The following is a 14896-nucleotide window of genomic DNA, read 5'->3' on the forward strand; positions in this document are numbered from 1 at the left end:
GACCACTCACTCCATGGCCGCCACCAGAAGTTCATATTACTGGATATTTAATCATGTGACACAATTAATGGTGTCATAATCACATGACATTTCCTCGCTGTTTGGAAAGGTTATTACAATTACTTTAGGGATGTATTTGATTATCACCAAGCCCCGAACAATAGCGGACTTTTGTTTTATAGTGCGCTGAATATCATACTTTCTAAATTAAACGAGGACTCATACACAATAGAAAGATTTCAGAATAGGAAACACATAAATAAAAAATACCTCTGGATCTTTTACAGTACTTGGCACAATGGTAAACATCAAATAAATTCAGCAAAAGCATTATTGATATGTTAACCAAAGTTTCAGTACACGTTTATAGCTTTTTACAAAACACAAATAATAACATTAAATAAAACCAAAACCCAAAACTAATTCAATTCACTGACTCCCACCCAGGTTGATAGGGTTGTGAAGAAGGCCTATGGTGTGTTGGCCTTTATTGGTAGAGGGATTGAGTTCCGGAGCCATGAGGTCATGTTGCAGCTGTACAAAACTCTGGTACGGCCGCATTTGGAGTATTGCGTACAGTTCTGGTCGCCTCATTATAGGAAGGACGTGGAAGCTTTGGAACGGGTGCAGAGGAGATTTACCAGGATGTTGCCTGGTATGGAGGGAAAATCTTATGAGGAAAGGCTGATGGACTTGAGGTTGTTTTTGTTAGAGAGAAGAAGGTTAAGAGGTGACTTAATAGAGGCACACAAAATGATCAGAGGGTTAGATAGGGTGGACAGTGAGAGCCTTCTCCCACGGATGGAGGTGGCTAGCACGAGGGGACATAGCCTTAAATTGAGGGGTAATAGATTTAGGACAGACGTCAGAGGTAGGTTTTTTACGCAAAGAGTGGTGAGGCCGTGGAATGCCCTACCTGCAACAGTAGTGAACTCGCCAACATTGAGGGCATTTAAAAGTTTATTGGATAAGCATATGGATGATAATGGCATAGTGTAGGTTAGATGGCCTTTAGTTTTTGACTTCCCATGTCGGTGCAACATCGTGGGCCGAAGGGCCTGTACTGCGCTGTATCGTTCTATGTTCTATAACAGACTGCTGTAATTCTCCTTCACCTTAAGTTTGATTCTCTCTCCCTTCCTCACCCAGTTTATGTTTCTCATTCCATGGGTCATGATTTTCCTCTCTTATTTCTCTCTCTGCCCAATTTTTATAGCTATTTCTCAAATTTGCGTCCTCATCCTCTGACTCCCTCTAGCAGTGTATGTTAACTCTCTCTCTCTCGCTGGCTCACTCCTCTCTCCCTCCCTTGTTGCTATCACGAGAACAATGGAGTTTCTAGGCTATTTTTTGTTCGCTGCAATGATCCCCACCTCTAGCAATGAAGTGGTGCATTCCAGCGGGGTTCAGACAAGACACTTTGGTTTCAAAATAAGACACGCAGGAAATGCACATGTGCAAACAGCACAGAAAGGGGCAATCTTCTGTGTCTGCAGCAACAGTACGCACAAGGCTAATCATCCATTCCAGGAAACTCCCCTCAAAAGTGGCAGGAAGGAGAAATTAAGTGCAGGGCTGTGAACAACAAGGCTTCTATGAGATTTTTAGTCACAATTCCAAGGCATTTCCTTGTGGCAACAATGTAAGAACATGAGTATTGCTGAAAATAGAGACACGTTGAAGTTTTTTGTCTTGCACTCATCAGGGCACTTTGCAAGAATGCCATGAAATGGAGAAAACGACAATTTATTCTGGATGAGAAGAGAATACTGATTGGTTGGCAAGTGGACACTAATTGTATTTCCATGGAGAATGCACCAGTTGATGGTGACAGAGAGATAACTGCCAAACATTGTTTGAAATTTAGATCAGGCAACCTGACCCTGATTGGTCAAGGCATTGCTCTGGGGAACAAATCAGCGAATGGCTTATTTTGATTAGCTGAAACATGCACAGCATGTGTACATGTTCTTTCTGCCTGCAAAGAACAAATATATGTAACTTCCAGTATGTGCAATTGCGCCACTCTGCAAGCCTAGCTGACAATCTTAAATTGGTTGTCAGTGTAATTTTTAGCACACTGAGGATTATTTAGCAAATGTTGTGCAATCGCAGAATCACACCTAATATTAGACACTGTGCTTTGAGTCTTGCAAGCACAGGCTGGTTGGATCCGGTCTGTACCTTGCCTATTGTGAACAGTAGCAATGACATGCTGTTTGATACAATTCGCCAGTCATTGGGATAGACGGTCTACATACCTAGCGTCACAATGGTGCTGAAATTCAGATACCACATCACTAATTTGTGCAATATGGGTGGCACGGTAGCACAGTGGTTAGCACTGTTGCTTCACATTCCCGGCTTGGTCACTGTCTGTGTAATCTGCACCTTCTCCCTGTGTCTGCGTGGGTTTCCTCCGGGTGCTCCGATTTCCTCCCACAGTCCAAAGATGTACAGGTTAGGTGGATTGGCCATGATAAATTGCCTTTAGTGTCCAAAAAGGGGCGGGGTTACTGGGTAATGGGGATAGGGTGGAGGTATGGGCTTAAGTAGGATGCTCTTTCCAAGGCCTGGTGCAGACTTGATTGACCGAATGGCCTCCTTCTGCACTGTAAATTCTATGATTCTATGATAGGCTGAATGTCTTTTTGTGTCGATGGCAGCATTGTGTTAGTGGCGAGTATTCATTTTTGGCAGCTATCGAGTAAAAAGTCAAGGGTTCTGCTGCTTTCCCAAACACCTTTATTTTCCTTGAACACGCTCCATACAAAAATCTATCACTACCTCAAGTGCCACCTGCAACATCTTTATATAATCAGTGTCAATTATTGGATACTTAACATCAATATGATATGTAATTGGAATGTCTCTGAACCCATTCCTAACAGTGAGTACCACTCGTTGTGGCTGCATAATAGTTGCTCAAATTTTGAGATACCTTACCCTTCCGGAGTAATCTGAGGTAGACTGGACTTTTCAGTGTCGAAAATGATGACCTTAGGCCCGTTCATGAGTTTGTGTGATAAACAACATGGTATAATGACCGTATCTGGGTAACTATTACCCTGCAAGGTGGCTTTGATGTGCCCTACTTCAGCATCAAGCTTGCATGCTGAGCAAATAGCTCAGGCCCTATTTCCAAGGTTTCTGGTAGGACCAATCTTATAACATATGGAACAGTAAGAAACCCACTGTGTGTATTGACCAGTGAAAGTAAGCATTGGGTAGACTGTGTTCCCCTGGCAAATTTACCAATTAGTATGTCCGGGAAAGAGAGTTAATTATACTGCTCCATTTCAAATGTGAATGGGAGCACAGGCTGTAGCCAACTAATCAGCATTCTCTTTTCATATGTATAAATTGTTGTTTTCTCTTTACACTGGTACTCTTGCAAAGTGTCCTGATGAGTGCAAGAAGGAAAGCTTCGACATGTCTCTTTTTTTCAATGATACACAAGTAGAGGCAGCACGGTAGCATAGTGGTTAACACAATTGCTTCATAGCTCCAGGGCCCCAGGTTTGATTCCCGGCTTGGGTCACTGTCTGTGCAGAGTCTGCACGTTCTCTCCGTGTTTGCGTGGGTTTCCTCCGTGTACTCCGGTTTCCTCCCACAGTCCAAAGATGTGCAGGTTAGGTGGATTGACCATGCTAAATTGCCCTTAGTGTCCAAAATTGCTCTTAGAGTTGGGTGAGATTACTGGGTTATGGGGATAGGGTGGAGGTATGGGCTTGGATAGGGTGCTCTTTCCAAGAGCCGGTGCAGACTCGATGGGCCGAATGGCCTCCTTCTGCACTGTAAATTCTATGATTCTATGATTCTTCTGTACAAACCACTAAATGTAAGAACAGCTAAAAGCAGAAAATTGCATTGTGGTATTGTGATATTATTCAAAAAGATTTAGGAATGATACTGAAATGCACAGATATACATGAATATCCAGCATATTACATCACTCAAATACTACTATCTGGGTAGCCAACTGACTATGCCCATAACTCCCTTGACATGGCAATCAGTGGCGATTGCCACTTGTCTCGCCTGACCTTCCTGACTCAGGCTGGGTGAGACTGAAGAACAAAAGCGCATCCACGATTCCAGCGGCAATGTCCAAAGGAGCGGAGCGGATGTGGACACCTCCCCTTTTTACAGCAATAGCTGGCGTGCTCTGGGAATTCACTTTCAAAGACTGTAGTCTGGGATTGTTGGAGAGAACACCATCTATGCACCACCAATATCAATAATCTTGATCAACATGAGGGAATTCTGGCATATGTACAAATGCTAAAAGGGATTCTACAAAACCTTACTTCCTCTGGCCAAGTTTTTTCTACATCTATGCATCAACATTTTTAATATGTTCCAATGTCTACATTTATACTTAAAATCGTCCTTACTGGTCAGCAATGCTGCCTCACAATGCCATGGACCCAGGTTCGATCCCAGCCCCGGGTCACTGTCCGTGTGGAGTTTGCACATACTCTCCGTGTCTGCTTGGGTTCCCCCGCCCCCACAACCCAAAAATATGTGCAGGATAGGTGGATTGGCATACTAAATTGCCCCTTAATTGGAAAATAATATCGTCTTAGATGACCATAGGCTGCTTTCCCCTTTGAGGGGGAGAGCTGACTGGTGGTGATTTAATCTGAGGACCACTACACCTCAGGAGCAAGGTTGAGAAGCCACACCTTCATGACTAACCTCACCTGGTACGGGAATTGAAACAATATGACAGAGTTTGTATGGAGTATGGTGGCGCAGTGGCTAGTACTGCTGCCTACGGCATTGAGGTCCGAGTTCGATCCCGGCCCCAGGTCACTGTCCATGTGGAGTTTGCACATTTCCCCCGTGTCTGTGTGGGTCTCATCCCCATAACCCAAAGATATGCAGGGTAGGTGGATTGGCTACGCTAAATTGCCCCTTAATTGGGGAAAAATAATAATTGGGTACTCTAAAAAAAATTTAAAGACAGAGGATATATGCAAATACTCAGTCAACATAATGAGAACTCGAAGCCTAGTTATCACCCTGGATATGTGCTCTTGGTACAAGCACTTTCTATGGCGTCAGTTAGGCCTTTTAATCTGGATTTGAAATTAGGCCTTACTTTAATATTTGCTCAGAAAATATGACCAACAAAAAACAAAGCTTTGACCATTAAATTTATGCTGCTGAACAGGCGCAATTTTAAACAGGATTTATCTGATCCACTTGTTCATCCTGGCATTTTCTAAATGCCCTCAGTAAAGACTAATGCCAGTTGACAAGTGATCCATGACCTTCAGTTTGAATAGAAATGGTTAACTATGTGAAATTAGGGACTGAATGCATTAGGTGAAATTATAAAAGTTTTTAACCTGATTTTTCATTATTCTAACTACTTAGACTGCCAGAGCTGTAGAAGACAAGGTGAAAGGAGATACAAGTGATACTAACACCACTGCAGCTGCAGTGCTACAGAAACGAATTGGTAAGATGTCCATCCACTTACTCCACATATAGTTTTGGATACATGAAGTGTACACCTTTCCTTACATTTTAAAAAGGAGTGTCGCATGGCCTGTCTTCAGTCCCAACCAATATTGGTTACTGCATGCTGAGGGCGACAATAATTTATATTTATTTAGCACATTTGTCAGGCTGAATAATACGGTCGTTAGCTGACCGTGGGTTCTGCACCAGGAAGTCGCCACCATTCGGACGTCCGGTTCTTCTATTGTGTGTGCCTGATATTACATTAATTGTCGCAAATTGGCGGCGTAGGTGGCTTACAGACTATCATCCTGCCCAAAGGTGGCGTGTCCAGTCTCGGATGTCTGTAGTGAACAGAATTTTAAGGGGCCCCTGGCACTTCACAGTGTCAGGTGTCCCATCAGATGGTCAATCAAGTACATCTCCTACGCATAGTGAAGATTTGTTCACCTTCAAGATTTGTCAGGCAAGTCAACTAAAAATAATTAATTGCCTTGAACCATAGAATGATAGAGCGCGATTTAACAGCCTCATCGGGTCCGACTTGGTGATGCGACGAGACCTCTCGTGAGATTCGCGACACGTGAGATATTTCTCGAGATTCATCTGAACCTCAAGAGACGTCGTGATCTGGAACTCGCCAGGGCTGGCTCATCGGCATATAAGGACCCCCTATGCTCTATCTCTCCCCGCACTATTCCTTTCCATACCCCCGAACCTCTTAATGCGATGGCCAACGGCTCAATCGCGAGTGCAAAAGCAGGGGTGACATAGGATATCCCTGCCTAGTCCCACGGTGGAGAGAAAAGTATCTCAAGCTGATGTTGTTTGTGCGGACACTTGCCCTTAGCTCCTTTTTTAGTAGCTTGACCCAGTTCACAAATCTTGGTCCAATCCCAAACCGCTCCATAACTGCCATCAAGTACCCATTCTACCCGGTCAAACGTCTTCTCAGCGTCCAATGCCACAATCACCTCTGTTTCCTTCCCCTCCGCCGGTGCCATAACTGATGTGTTGGCTTGTGTAGGCTTGAGAGATGAACAGACACTTCCAACACAGATGAAGGTTCAAATCAATTTTATTAACTACTTCTAACTAACTAACACATGATGACTGTGGGTGTAAATATTGCTAACTTGAACTAGAGACCTTAGCCTTGTCCGAACCAGTTGATTCTCTCAGCACGTGTTGTGAGTCCGTGCTGGGCTGAATAAGTTCCTGTTACACTCAGAGGCAGCATCCAGAATGAGCGGGAACCGTGGTGCCCTCTGCCTTTATAGTGTGTGTATTCTAACTGGTGATTGGCTGCGGTGTTTGTACATGTTGATTGGTCCCTGTGTGTGTCCATCAGTGCGTGTCTGCACCATGATATAGAACAGTACAGCACAGAACAGGCCCTTCGGCCCTCGATGTTGTGCCGTGCAATGATCACCCCACTCAAAACCACGCATCCACCCCATACCAGCAACCCAACAATCCCCCCATTAACCTTACACTACGGGCAATTTAGCATGGCCAATCCACCTAACCCGCACATCTTTGGACTGTGGGAGGAAACCGGAGCACGCGGAGGAAACCCAGTATATTGGTATATATTATGACAATAACCACGTTCAAAACCCTTCTAACATTTGAAAAGAACTGCCTCCCTCTCACAAATCCCGTCTGATCTTCACCTACCACCTTCGGGAGGCACTCCTCCAGCCGACCCGCCAGTACTTTCGCCAATACCTTTGCGTCCACAATTCAAATGTGATATGGGCCTATACGACCCACACTCCGTCGGGTCCTTAGCTTTTTTTAGCAACAGGGAAATCGATGTCTGCCCCAAAGTTTGTGGCAACACCCCCTTCCCTATCGCCTCTTCAAACATCCCCACCATCAGGGGTGCCAGCTTATCCTTGCATTTTTTATCATATTCCACTGGAAACCCATCCGGCCCTGCCACCTTCCCCGAATGCATCCTCCCAATCGCATCTTTTATCTTCTGCTCCACTATCGCTGCTTCTAATGTAGCCCTGTCTACCTCCCCTAACCTCGAGTACTCCAACCCATCTAGAAATTCCTGCATCTCCCGGTCTCCCCCAGGTGGTCTGATCTTTACAACCTCTCATAACATTCCTCAAAAACCTTGTTAATCAGATCCGGAGCCACCACAAACTTAGTTGCCCTGTCCCTCACCTGAACAATTTCCCTTACCGCTGCCTCCCTCCGGAGCTGACCTGCGAACATAATGGAGTGTGGGTCGTATAGGCCCATAACACTTATCTCCACGCTTGTAAACTGCATCCCTTGCTCGCCTCAGTTGGCGCACCGCCTTCCTGGTAGATAGTCGGTCAAAGCTGGCCTGTAGTTCCTTCCTTTATTCCAATTTTGCTGGGTCGCCATCTTCTGCATAACTCCTATCTACCTCCAACATCTCATCTATTACCTTCTGCCACTCCAACCTCTCCTCTTTGTCCACCCTGGCCTTAAACCAGATCACCTCACCCCTCACCGCCTTTAGAGCCTCCCAGACTGGTGCCTTCGACACCTCATCCGTACAGTTGAAACCTACATATTCCTTAATTACCGTTTCAATTTTGTCACAGAACCTTTGGTCCCCCAAAAGCCCACATCCAGTTTCCATCCCGGCCTCTGAGCTACCCCCTTCTCCAACACCATATCCACCCATTGTGGAGCATGATCTGACACTGCAATTGCCGAGTATTCCGACCCCTTAACCCCAGCCAGCAAAGCCTTCCCCACCACGAAAAAGTCAATCCACGAGTATACCTTATGGACTGCTGAGAAAAATGAGTACTCGAGTTCCCTCGGGTGCAGAAACCTCCAAGGGCCCACCCCTCCCATTTCAACCATTAGCCCAACAAACACCTTTGCTGACCATTACCGCTACCTCTCGAGCCCAGAGTGAAACACCTGACTAATTCAGGCCTTTTAAAGTCTCACCTGGTCCTTCACCCTCAAGTGAGTCTCCTGCAGCATTGCTACATCGGCTTTCAAACTTTTAAGATGTGCAAGCACCGTTGACCTCTTGACCGCCCTCACGTTCCACGTGACTATCCTAACTGGGGCTCTCTCACCGGCCCACCCTTCTTATCCACTATCATCATACCACCGGGCCCTGCCCCATGAGCCTGATGCGGCCCTATCCATTATTAACATCGAACCCCTTTCCCCCCCCTCCCAAAATCCTCCCCTACATTTCCTCTCGAAAAAACATCTCCCAGCATCGATCCCTTACCCCCCACCCTCGCTCGCCTCGTATGCCCATCGAAACCTGCTAACCAGGCTCCAATGTCCGCAACCCTCCCTTTACCTCACCCCCGTTCACTAGCCGACTTTAGTTAGCTAGCGCGGGTGGCTCCCCACCACCTCCCCCCCAAGGTATACTGTCCCCTCCCACTCAGTCCCAGTGAAAAAAACAAAAACAACAATCCGACCCATACAATTCACTAAAATAAGATATAACCATCGCAACACAGAATGCCAATCAATCCAACCAATAACTTGAACTCTGTAACAATGTGAAGTGAGGTAAATTACAATCATGTCAATGAAAAGAAAGTTATAGGGCGAGATTCTCTGCAGATGCGGAGAATCGTAAAGGCTGCCGTGGGACAGGCCGTGACCCACGGCAGCCTTCACGCCCACTTCCGGGGCTGATTCTCCCCCCCCCCCCGGCGGGGCTAGGAGCACGGCCTCGTGCGTCACGGCGGCGCGGCCTTGACGACGGTCGTCAAGGCCGCACGTCAAGCGTCACGCCGGCTGACGCGGCCGATGACGTCAGCCGCGCATGCGCAGGTTGGACAACGCCAACCCGCGCATGCACAGTTGCCGTCTTTTCCCTCAGCCGCCCCGCAAGACGTGGCGGCTTGATCTTGCGGGGCGGCGGAGGGAAAAGAGTGCGTCCGTTACGGACGCATGGCCCGCGATCGGTGGGCACCGATCAAGGGCCTATGCCCCCCTTGGCACGGCCGTGATACTGCCATGCCAATCGGGCCCCCAGATGCCCGAAACGGGCATCTGCCGCCCGTTTCACGACGGCAGCGAGCAGGTGTGTTTGCTGCTGTGTTGAAACGGGCGTGAAGGCCCGGCAGCTCGGCCCATCAGCCTTGGAGAATCGCCGCTCGCCGTTTTTTACGGCGAGCGGCGATTCGTGGCGTGGGTCGGGCGTGGGTTGGGCATGGGGGGGGGAGAATAGCGGGAGGGCGTGAAAAATGTCGGGAGGCCCTCCCGCTATTCTCCCACCCGGCATGGGGGGCGGAGAATCGCGCCCATAGCATTTATACATTTTCCAGCTCCCCAATCACAGTCCACAGTCTCTCTTCCAGCTCCGCTCCTCATGTCTGTCCCAAGCCTTCTGCCCTCACGAATGCCTCAGCCGCCTCCACTGTCTCAAAATAAAAGTATTTGGCGTTGTACGTCACCCTCAGCTTCGCCGTGTATACCATACCAAATCGCACTCCCTTGTTGTACAGTGCCGCCTTCACTCGCCCGAACGCCGCTCGTCTTTTTGCCAGCTCCACCGTCAAGTCCTGGCAAATCCGAACTCGAGCACCATCACACTGCACCTCGCGCTTCTGCTTCGTCCAGCTGAACAACTTCTCCTTCATGCAGTACTTATAGAAGCAGATAATTACTGCTCTTGTCGGCCTTAATGACCGATGAGCTCGGTCCAGCTCGTACCGGGAGAGGTTCTCTCCCTCCCCCATCAACTCCGCCAACCTCTTAGCGAAGTACTCTGTTGGCCTTGGTTCCTCTGTCCCTTCGGGCAAGACCACAATTCTCAAATTGTGCCGCCTCGAGCTGTTCTCCAAGTCCTAGAGCTTTGCTCGGAGTCCTCTGTTGACCTCCACCACCCTCTGCGGCTTGTCGCCCATCGAGGTGAGCTGGTCGCTGTGCTGCGACACGGCCTCCTCCACTTCCTTCATCTTCTCGCCTTGCTTTCTCACCTCGGCCAATGTCTTTGCCACAGCTACCCTCACCGGGGCGATTGCCTCCTCTACCATTGACTTCAATGCGACCGCCATCTTCTTCCTCAAAGCCTCCATATGCCTCGCAAACTGCTTTTCCAGCACCACAGCCATCACCTCAGTCATTTTTTCCACCGTAAGCAGTGCAGCCCCACCATGTGGTCAGGCATCCACCATCTTGTCAGCGCTTTTGCTGGTCCTCTCATTAAACGGTGAGTCCACGTTTCCTCCCTTCTTCGACGCTGCTTTTCACATCCTTTATCGACTTATTATTTTTCCTTTTTTTCCCCCTTCTTTCCTTCTTCAAACTTTAAAAAAAAAAATTTTAAAATTGTTCCTTCAAGAAAAAGAAGAAAAAAAAAGTTTTTTCAAAACTTTCTTTCAAACATCTTTCTCTTCTTTTTTGTATTCCTCAAAAAATCCCCTGGGACTAGACTTCAGTCTTCTTAAAACATTCTAGGCGGGAGCCACCCGATGTGGAACATCTCCACTACATCGCGCCCTGACTTCGGGCCTGCCGCCTCGCTCTCTGTTTGGCTCCACCCCCACGCCTCAGTTTCAGCCACCCGACACCCTTGCGGAGTTCCTCGCCGGTTTTCAAACCCGTTTGATGCCCAGGACGGCCCCAAAGGCCGACAACAATCGGGGGGGAGAGAGCGAACAATCGGAGAAACCCTTGAAAGCGCCACAAATAGTGGCCACCGGCGGGAGCTTCTCTCGATGCGACCGACCCATTCGCAAATGCCACCGGATGTCTTCCCTAACTATCCTTTTGCTCTTTATATACTGGTCAAACATCCTCAGGTTTTCCTTAATCTTGCTTGCTGCTATTTTTCATGCTCTCTCCATTTTTTTTTTTGCATGGGCAATGCAAAAATCATGTCCACTGGGGATCTCAGCGGTTGTGCCAAGTGGAGTTTTCCAGATTTGTGGAAGAAGCAGGGGCCCCTGATTAGTTCATGTGTCACACTGAAGACTTCTTCCACACCGGGAAGGTCAGAATTTCAAGGAGCAGGGTGATTTCATGTCTCCTCTTCGACATGGAAAAAAACTCAATGGCGAGGGGGCAATAGTAGAAAAACACATTCTTAAAACTAGAACTCCGCTTTAGAAATCTAGTCCTAGATTCTGTTTCGGAGCCCCATGGCGTTCCCAGTTTCACCCAGTTATGAGGTAAGCCTGGCCTACTGACCATACTACAGGGTTCACTGCGTTGGGTGCAGAAACCCCAACATTCAGATTCCATGACCCGTACTTCAATCTTCACTAAGGCAGTCAAAATGAAAACTCTCAAGGGAAGGATGAGACCTGGCATGACAGCTAAAGATGGTTCACTTTACTGTCTCCCTTTAAACATTGGAAGTACACTGAAATGGGCATGGACCTTTGGGACCTTAGATTTTACATTTAGTGTTTTCATATACACCAACTTACAATACCCAGAGTACTTGACAAACAGATTCAGGAAAAGCTGACAATTCAGAATCATAATGTACAACTGAAAAACAGCCTTGAATGAAGGTCTGTGACACACTTCAAGGCCACAGAATTGGATAAAAGTGTTTTGGAACACATTCTGCAATTCAAGTTATTATTTTGAAAACTGAAACCCAATGACCTCTCGTACAACATACAAAGTAGTTATTGTTGATGTTCAGCACAATCTGGATAGAATCAATTAAATTATATTCGGGGGGATGGGGGGGAAATGACGACTAGATTGTACAAAAGTACAAGTATTGCAGCGTTGGATTTTAGAAATATTTGAAGGTAACCCTCGTGGTGCAAAAATTGTTCCTCACCCCACCCAATATTTGGATTTTTTTCACATATTTTGGTAATTCAGCATTAAGAAGAGAGAGACATCTAAGTAATTGAGTGAAAGAAATCTAGTGAGCTGTGAATTTGCTCTGTATTCCTCATTCTCTTTAAAGTTCAATAAACTCAGTCATCAGAGGAATAATCATCAGTTGCTATATTCAGAATTCAGATGATAGCAGTAAGTCATACAGCTTGAGGTGCCCCCTGAAATGTGAGCACTTAATTGGATTTTCATTGTGCATACTGTCAGGAAGGTTGTCCATATGACACATTTTCAGAACCCCATGAAGAGTCATTCAACTCTTAATGTTACATTTTCCATTTAACTGCAGCTCACCCATGTTTTATCTGTGAATCATTTAATCTCATCCAAGGAGTCAATTGAAAGTGTCAATTTGAATAGCGCAGTTTGAACAGAAATCCATTATAAAGGGTCCGTGCGTCTCCCCTTCAGATGCCTAAGCCAAATCAATGGGGATGAAGCCGGTGGCTGGAAAAATCACCCTGCACTTGTAGTGAACCTATAGGAGCACCTTCATGCATCAATCTAAAAACACATCATTTCAAAGACAAATTTTGACAGTTTGTCAAAAATTGGGCAGTGAGTAAATTTTAAAATGTGAATGTCTCCCCTTTGCTCTTGGAAGGGCTAGAAGCAGTGAGCAGTGACATGTAAGGGGCACAGTTTCGAACAATCGCCTTGGTTGATGTCATGAAAATTCCTTCATTTTCAGGCCCTCCTCAAGGCTCTTAAAATAATAACCAAAATGGAGATAACAGATATTTAAAAAACATAACTTTTATTTTGGTAATTTGTCATTGACAGAAACATTTCAAACCGGCACCTTCTGCTAATCAATGGGTGTGGATAACTATGTTTCTTAAATGTTCCTGCTTGTACATCGCAGGTCTGAATTTCCTCAAGTTATCAGCTCCTTCCTCTGATACAGGCACAGGCACAGGGGAGGGAGTTCACAAATTATTGTGGAATGCATGTGGAGCGGTGGGTGTCATGATATGCAAACATGCAGCTAATGAACACATAGAATAGGACACAACCAATGAGCAGTCAGGACACTCGGGGTGTTATCTCACTATAAAACGGATGAGGCACTCACACCCCGCCTTTCCACAGACCAACATCTACAGAGTGAGACAGGGTGTATCCTCAGCATCACACCCCAGCACGGGGCTCAGAGCAAGGCTGGTTCAGTTAGACTGAGTTACTACATTTAGATTAGCAGATAGTCAAACTCATTGAGAACTGTGCTAATTGTTCAATAAAACACACTGAACTCACTTCAAAGTCTGGAGCATCTTTGACTCAAAACTGCATCAAGTGGCAGCTTGTGTTATTCCAAATTACATAACACAACAGTGGGAACTGTTTTTAAAGGAGAATCTCAAACATGTGGAGAACAGGTTTCCAAAAGTCAGGCCGAAGAGGCAACTTTGACGGAGCATCTTAAAGGAAGAGAGAACAGGAGGAAATGCCAGACCCGAGAGCCCAAGCAGCTGAAGGCACCACCGCAAAGGGGGATTGGTAAAAGTACAGAATGTGCAAGAGGCCAGAATTAGAGGAGCACAGACATTTCAGAGGGTGGGCTGTAGGCTGGAAGAGATTACAGATATAGGAAAGGACAAGACTATGGAAAGATTTGAAACAAACGATCAGAAAAAAAATTAAAATTGAGGCATTGCTGGACTGGGAGCCAATGTGTACACAAAGATGATGGTTAAATATAACATGATGCAAGTTAGGATACAACAGCAGAGTTCTGGGTTAGTTTAATTTCACAAAGAGTGAAATGTGGGAGGTCAGCCAGGAGAGTGTGGTCATGTCTACAGGTAGCAAATACATAGATGAAGATTTCAGCAACATTGAGCTGAGACAGGGGTGGACAGGTGATGTTAGAGAGGTGAAAGTAGGACGTCTTGGTGATGGAGCAGATATGTGACTGGAAGGTAGTGAACAATCTGGGTCTGCACTTTAATTTTTAAATAATAATCTTTATTGTCACAAGTAGGCTTACATTAACACTGCAATGAAGTTACTGTGAAAAGCCCCTAGCCGGCATATTCCGGTGCCTGTTCGGATACACAGAGGGAGAACTCGGAATGTCCAAATTACCTAACAGAACGTCTTTTGGGACTTGTGGGAGGAAACTAGAGCACCCGGAGGAAACCCACGCCGACACGGGGAGAATGTGCAGACGCCATACAGACAGTGACCCAAGCCGGAAATCACACCTGGGACCCTAGAGCTGTGAAGCAACAGTAATACCCAATGTGACACCGTGCTTTCTCCCTGTGTCTGCGTGAGTTTCCTCCGGGTGCTTCGGTTTCCACCCACAGTCCAAAGATATGCAGGTTAGGTGAATTGGCCATGCTACATTCCCCTTAGTGTCCAAAAAAGATTAATGGGGTTATGAAGATAGGGTGCAGGTGTGGGCATAAGTAGGGTGCTCTTTCCAAAGGCTAATGCAGACTCGATGGGCCAAATGGCCTTCTTCTGCACTGTAAATTCTAAGATTCTATGAAATCAGAGGCACGACTGGGGTTAAAAGAGGTGGTGGTGAGGTGGAGCTGGTTGTCATCGCTGTCCATGTGGATTCTGACCTGTTTCT

The 14896-nt window shown here is 46.4% G+C and overlaps 2 protein-coding genes across 3 annotated transcripts in view; one reads left to right on the plus strand and one right to left on the minus strand.

Moving 5' to 3' along the window:
* LOC119969067 overlaps positions 1-14896 on the plus strand; it is a 92282-nt gene that overhangs the window by 33159 nt on the left and 44227 nt on the right. For both annotated transcript variants that reach the window (XM_038802259.1, XM_038802260.1), the window contains exon 3: positions 5386-5470. In XM_038802259.1, coding sequence (XP_038658187.1) covers positions 5386-5470 — 85 coding nt within the window. The remainder of the gene's footprint in view (positions 1-5385; positions 5471-14896) is intronic.
* The window catches only part of tab3 (TGF-beta activated kinase 1 (MAP3K7) binding protein 3), a 261758-nt gene that overhangs the window by 10507 nt on the left and 236355 nt on the right, over positions 1-14896 (minus strand). The window lies entirely within an intron of this gene.

The sequence above is a fragment of the Scyliorhinus canicula genome, chromosome 7 (genome assembly GCF_902713615.1).
Source record: "Scyliorhinus canicula chromosome 7, sScyCan1.1, whole genome shotgun sequence".
Classification (NCBI taxonomy): Eukaryota; Metazoa; Chordata; class Chondrichthyes; order Carcharhiniformes; family Scyliorhinidae; genus Scyliorhinus; species Scyliorhinus canicula.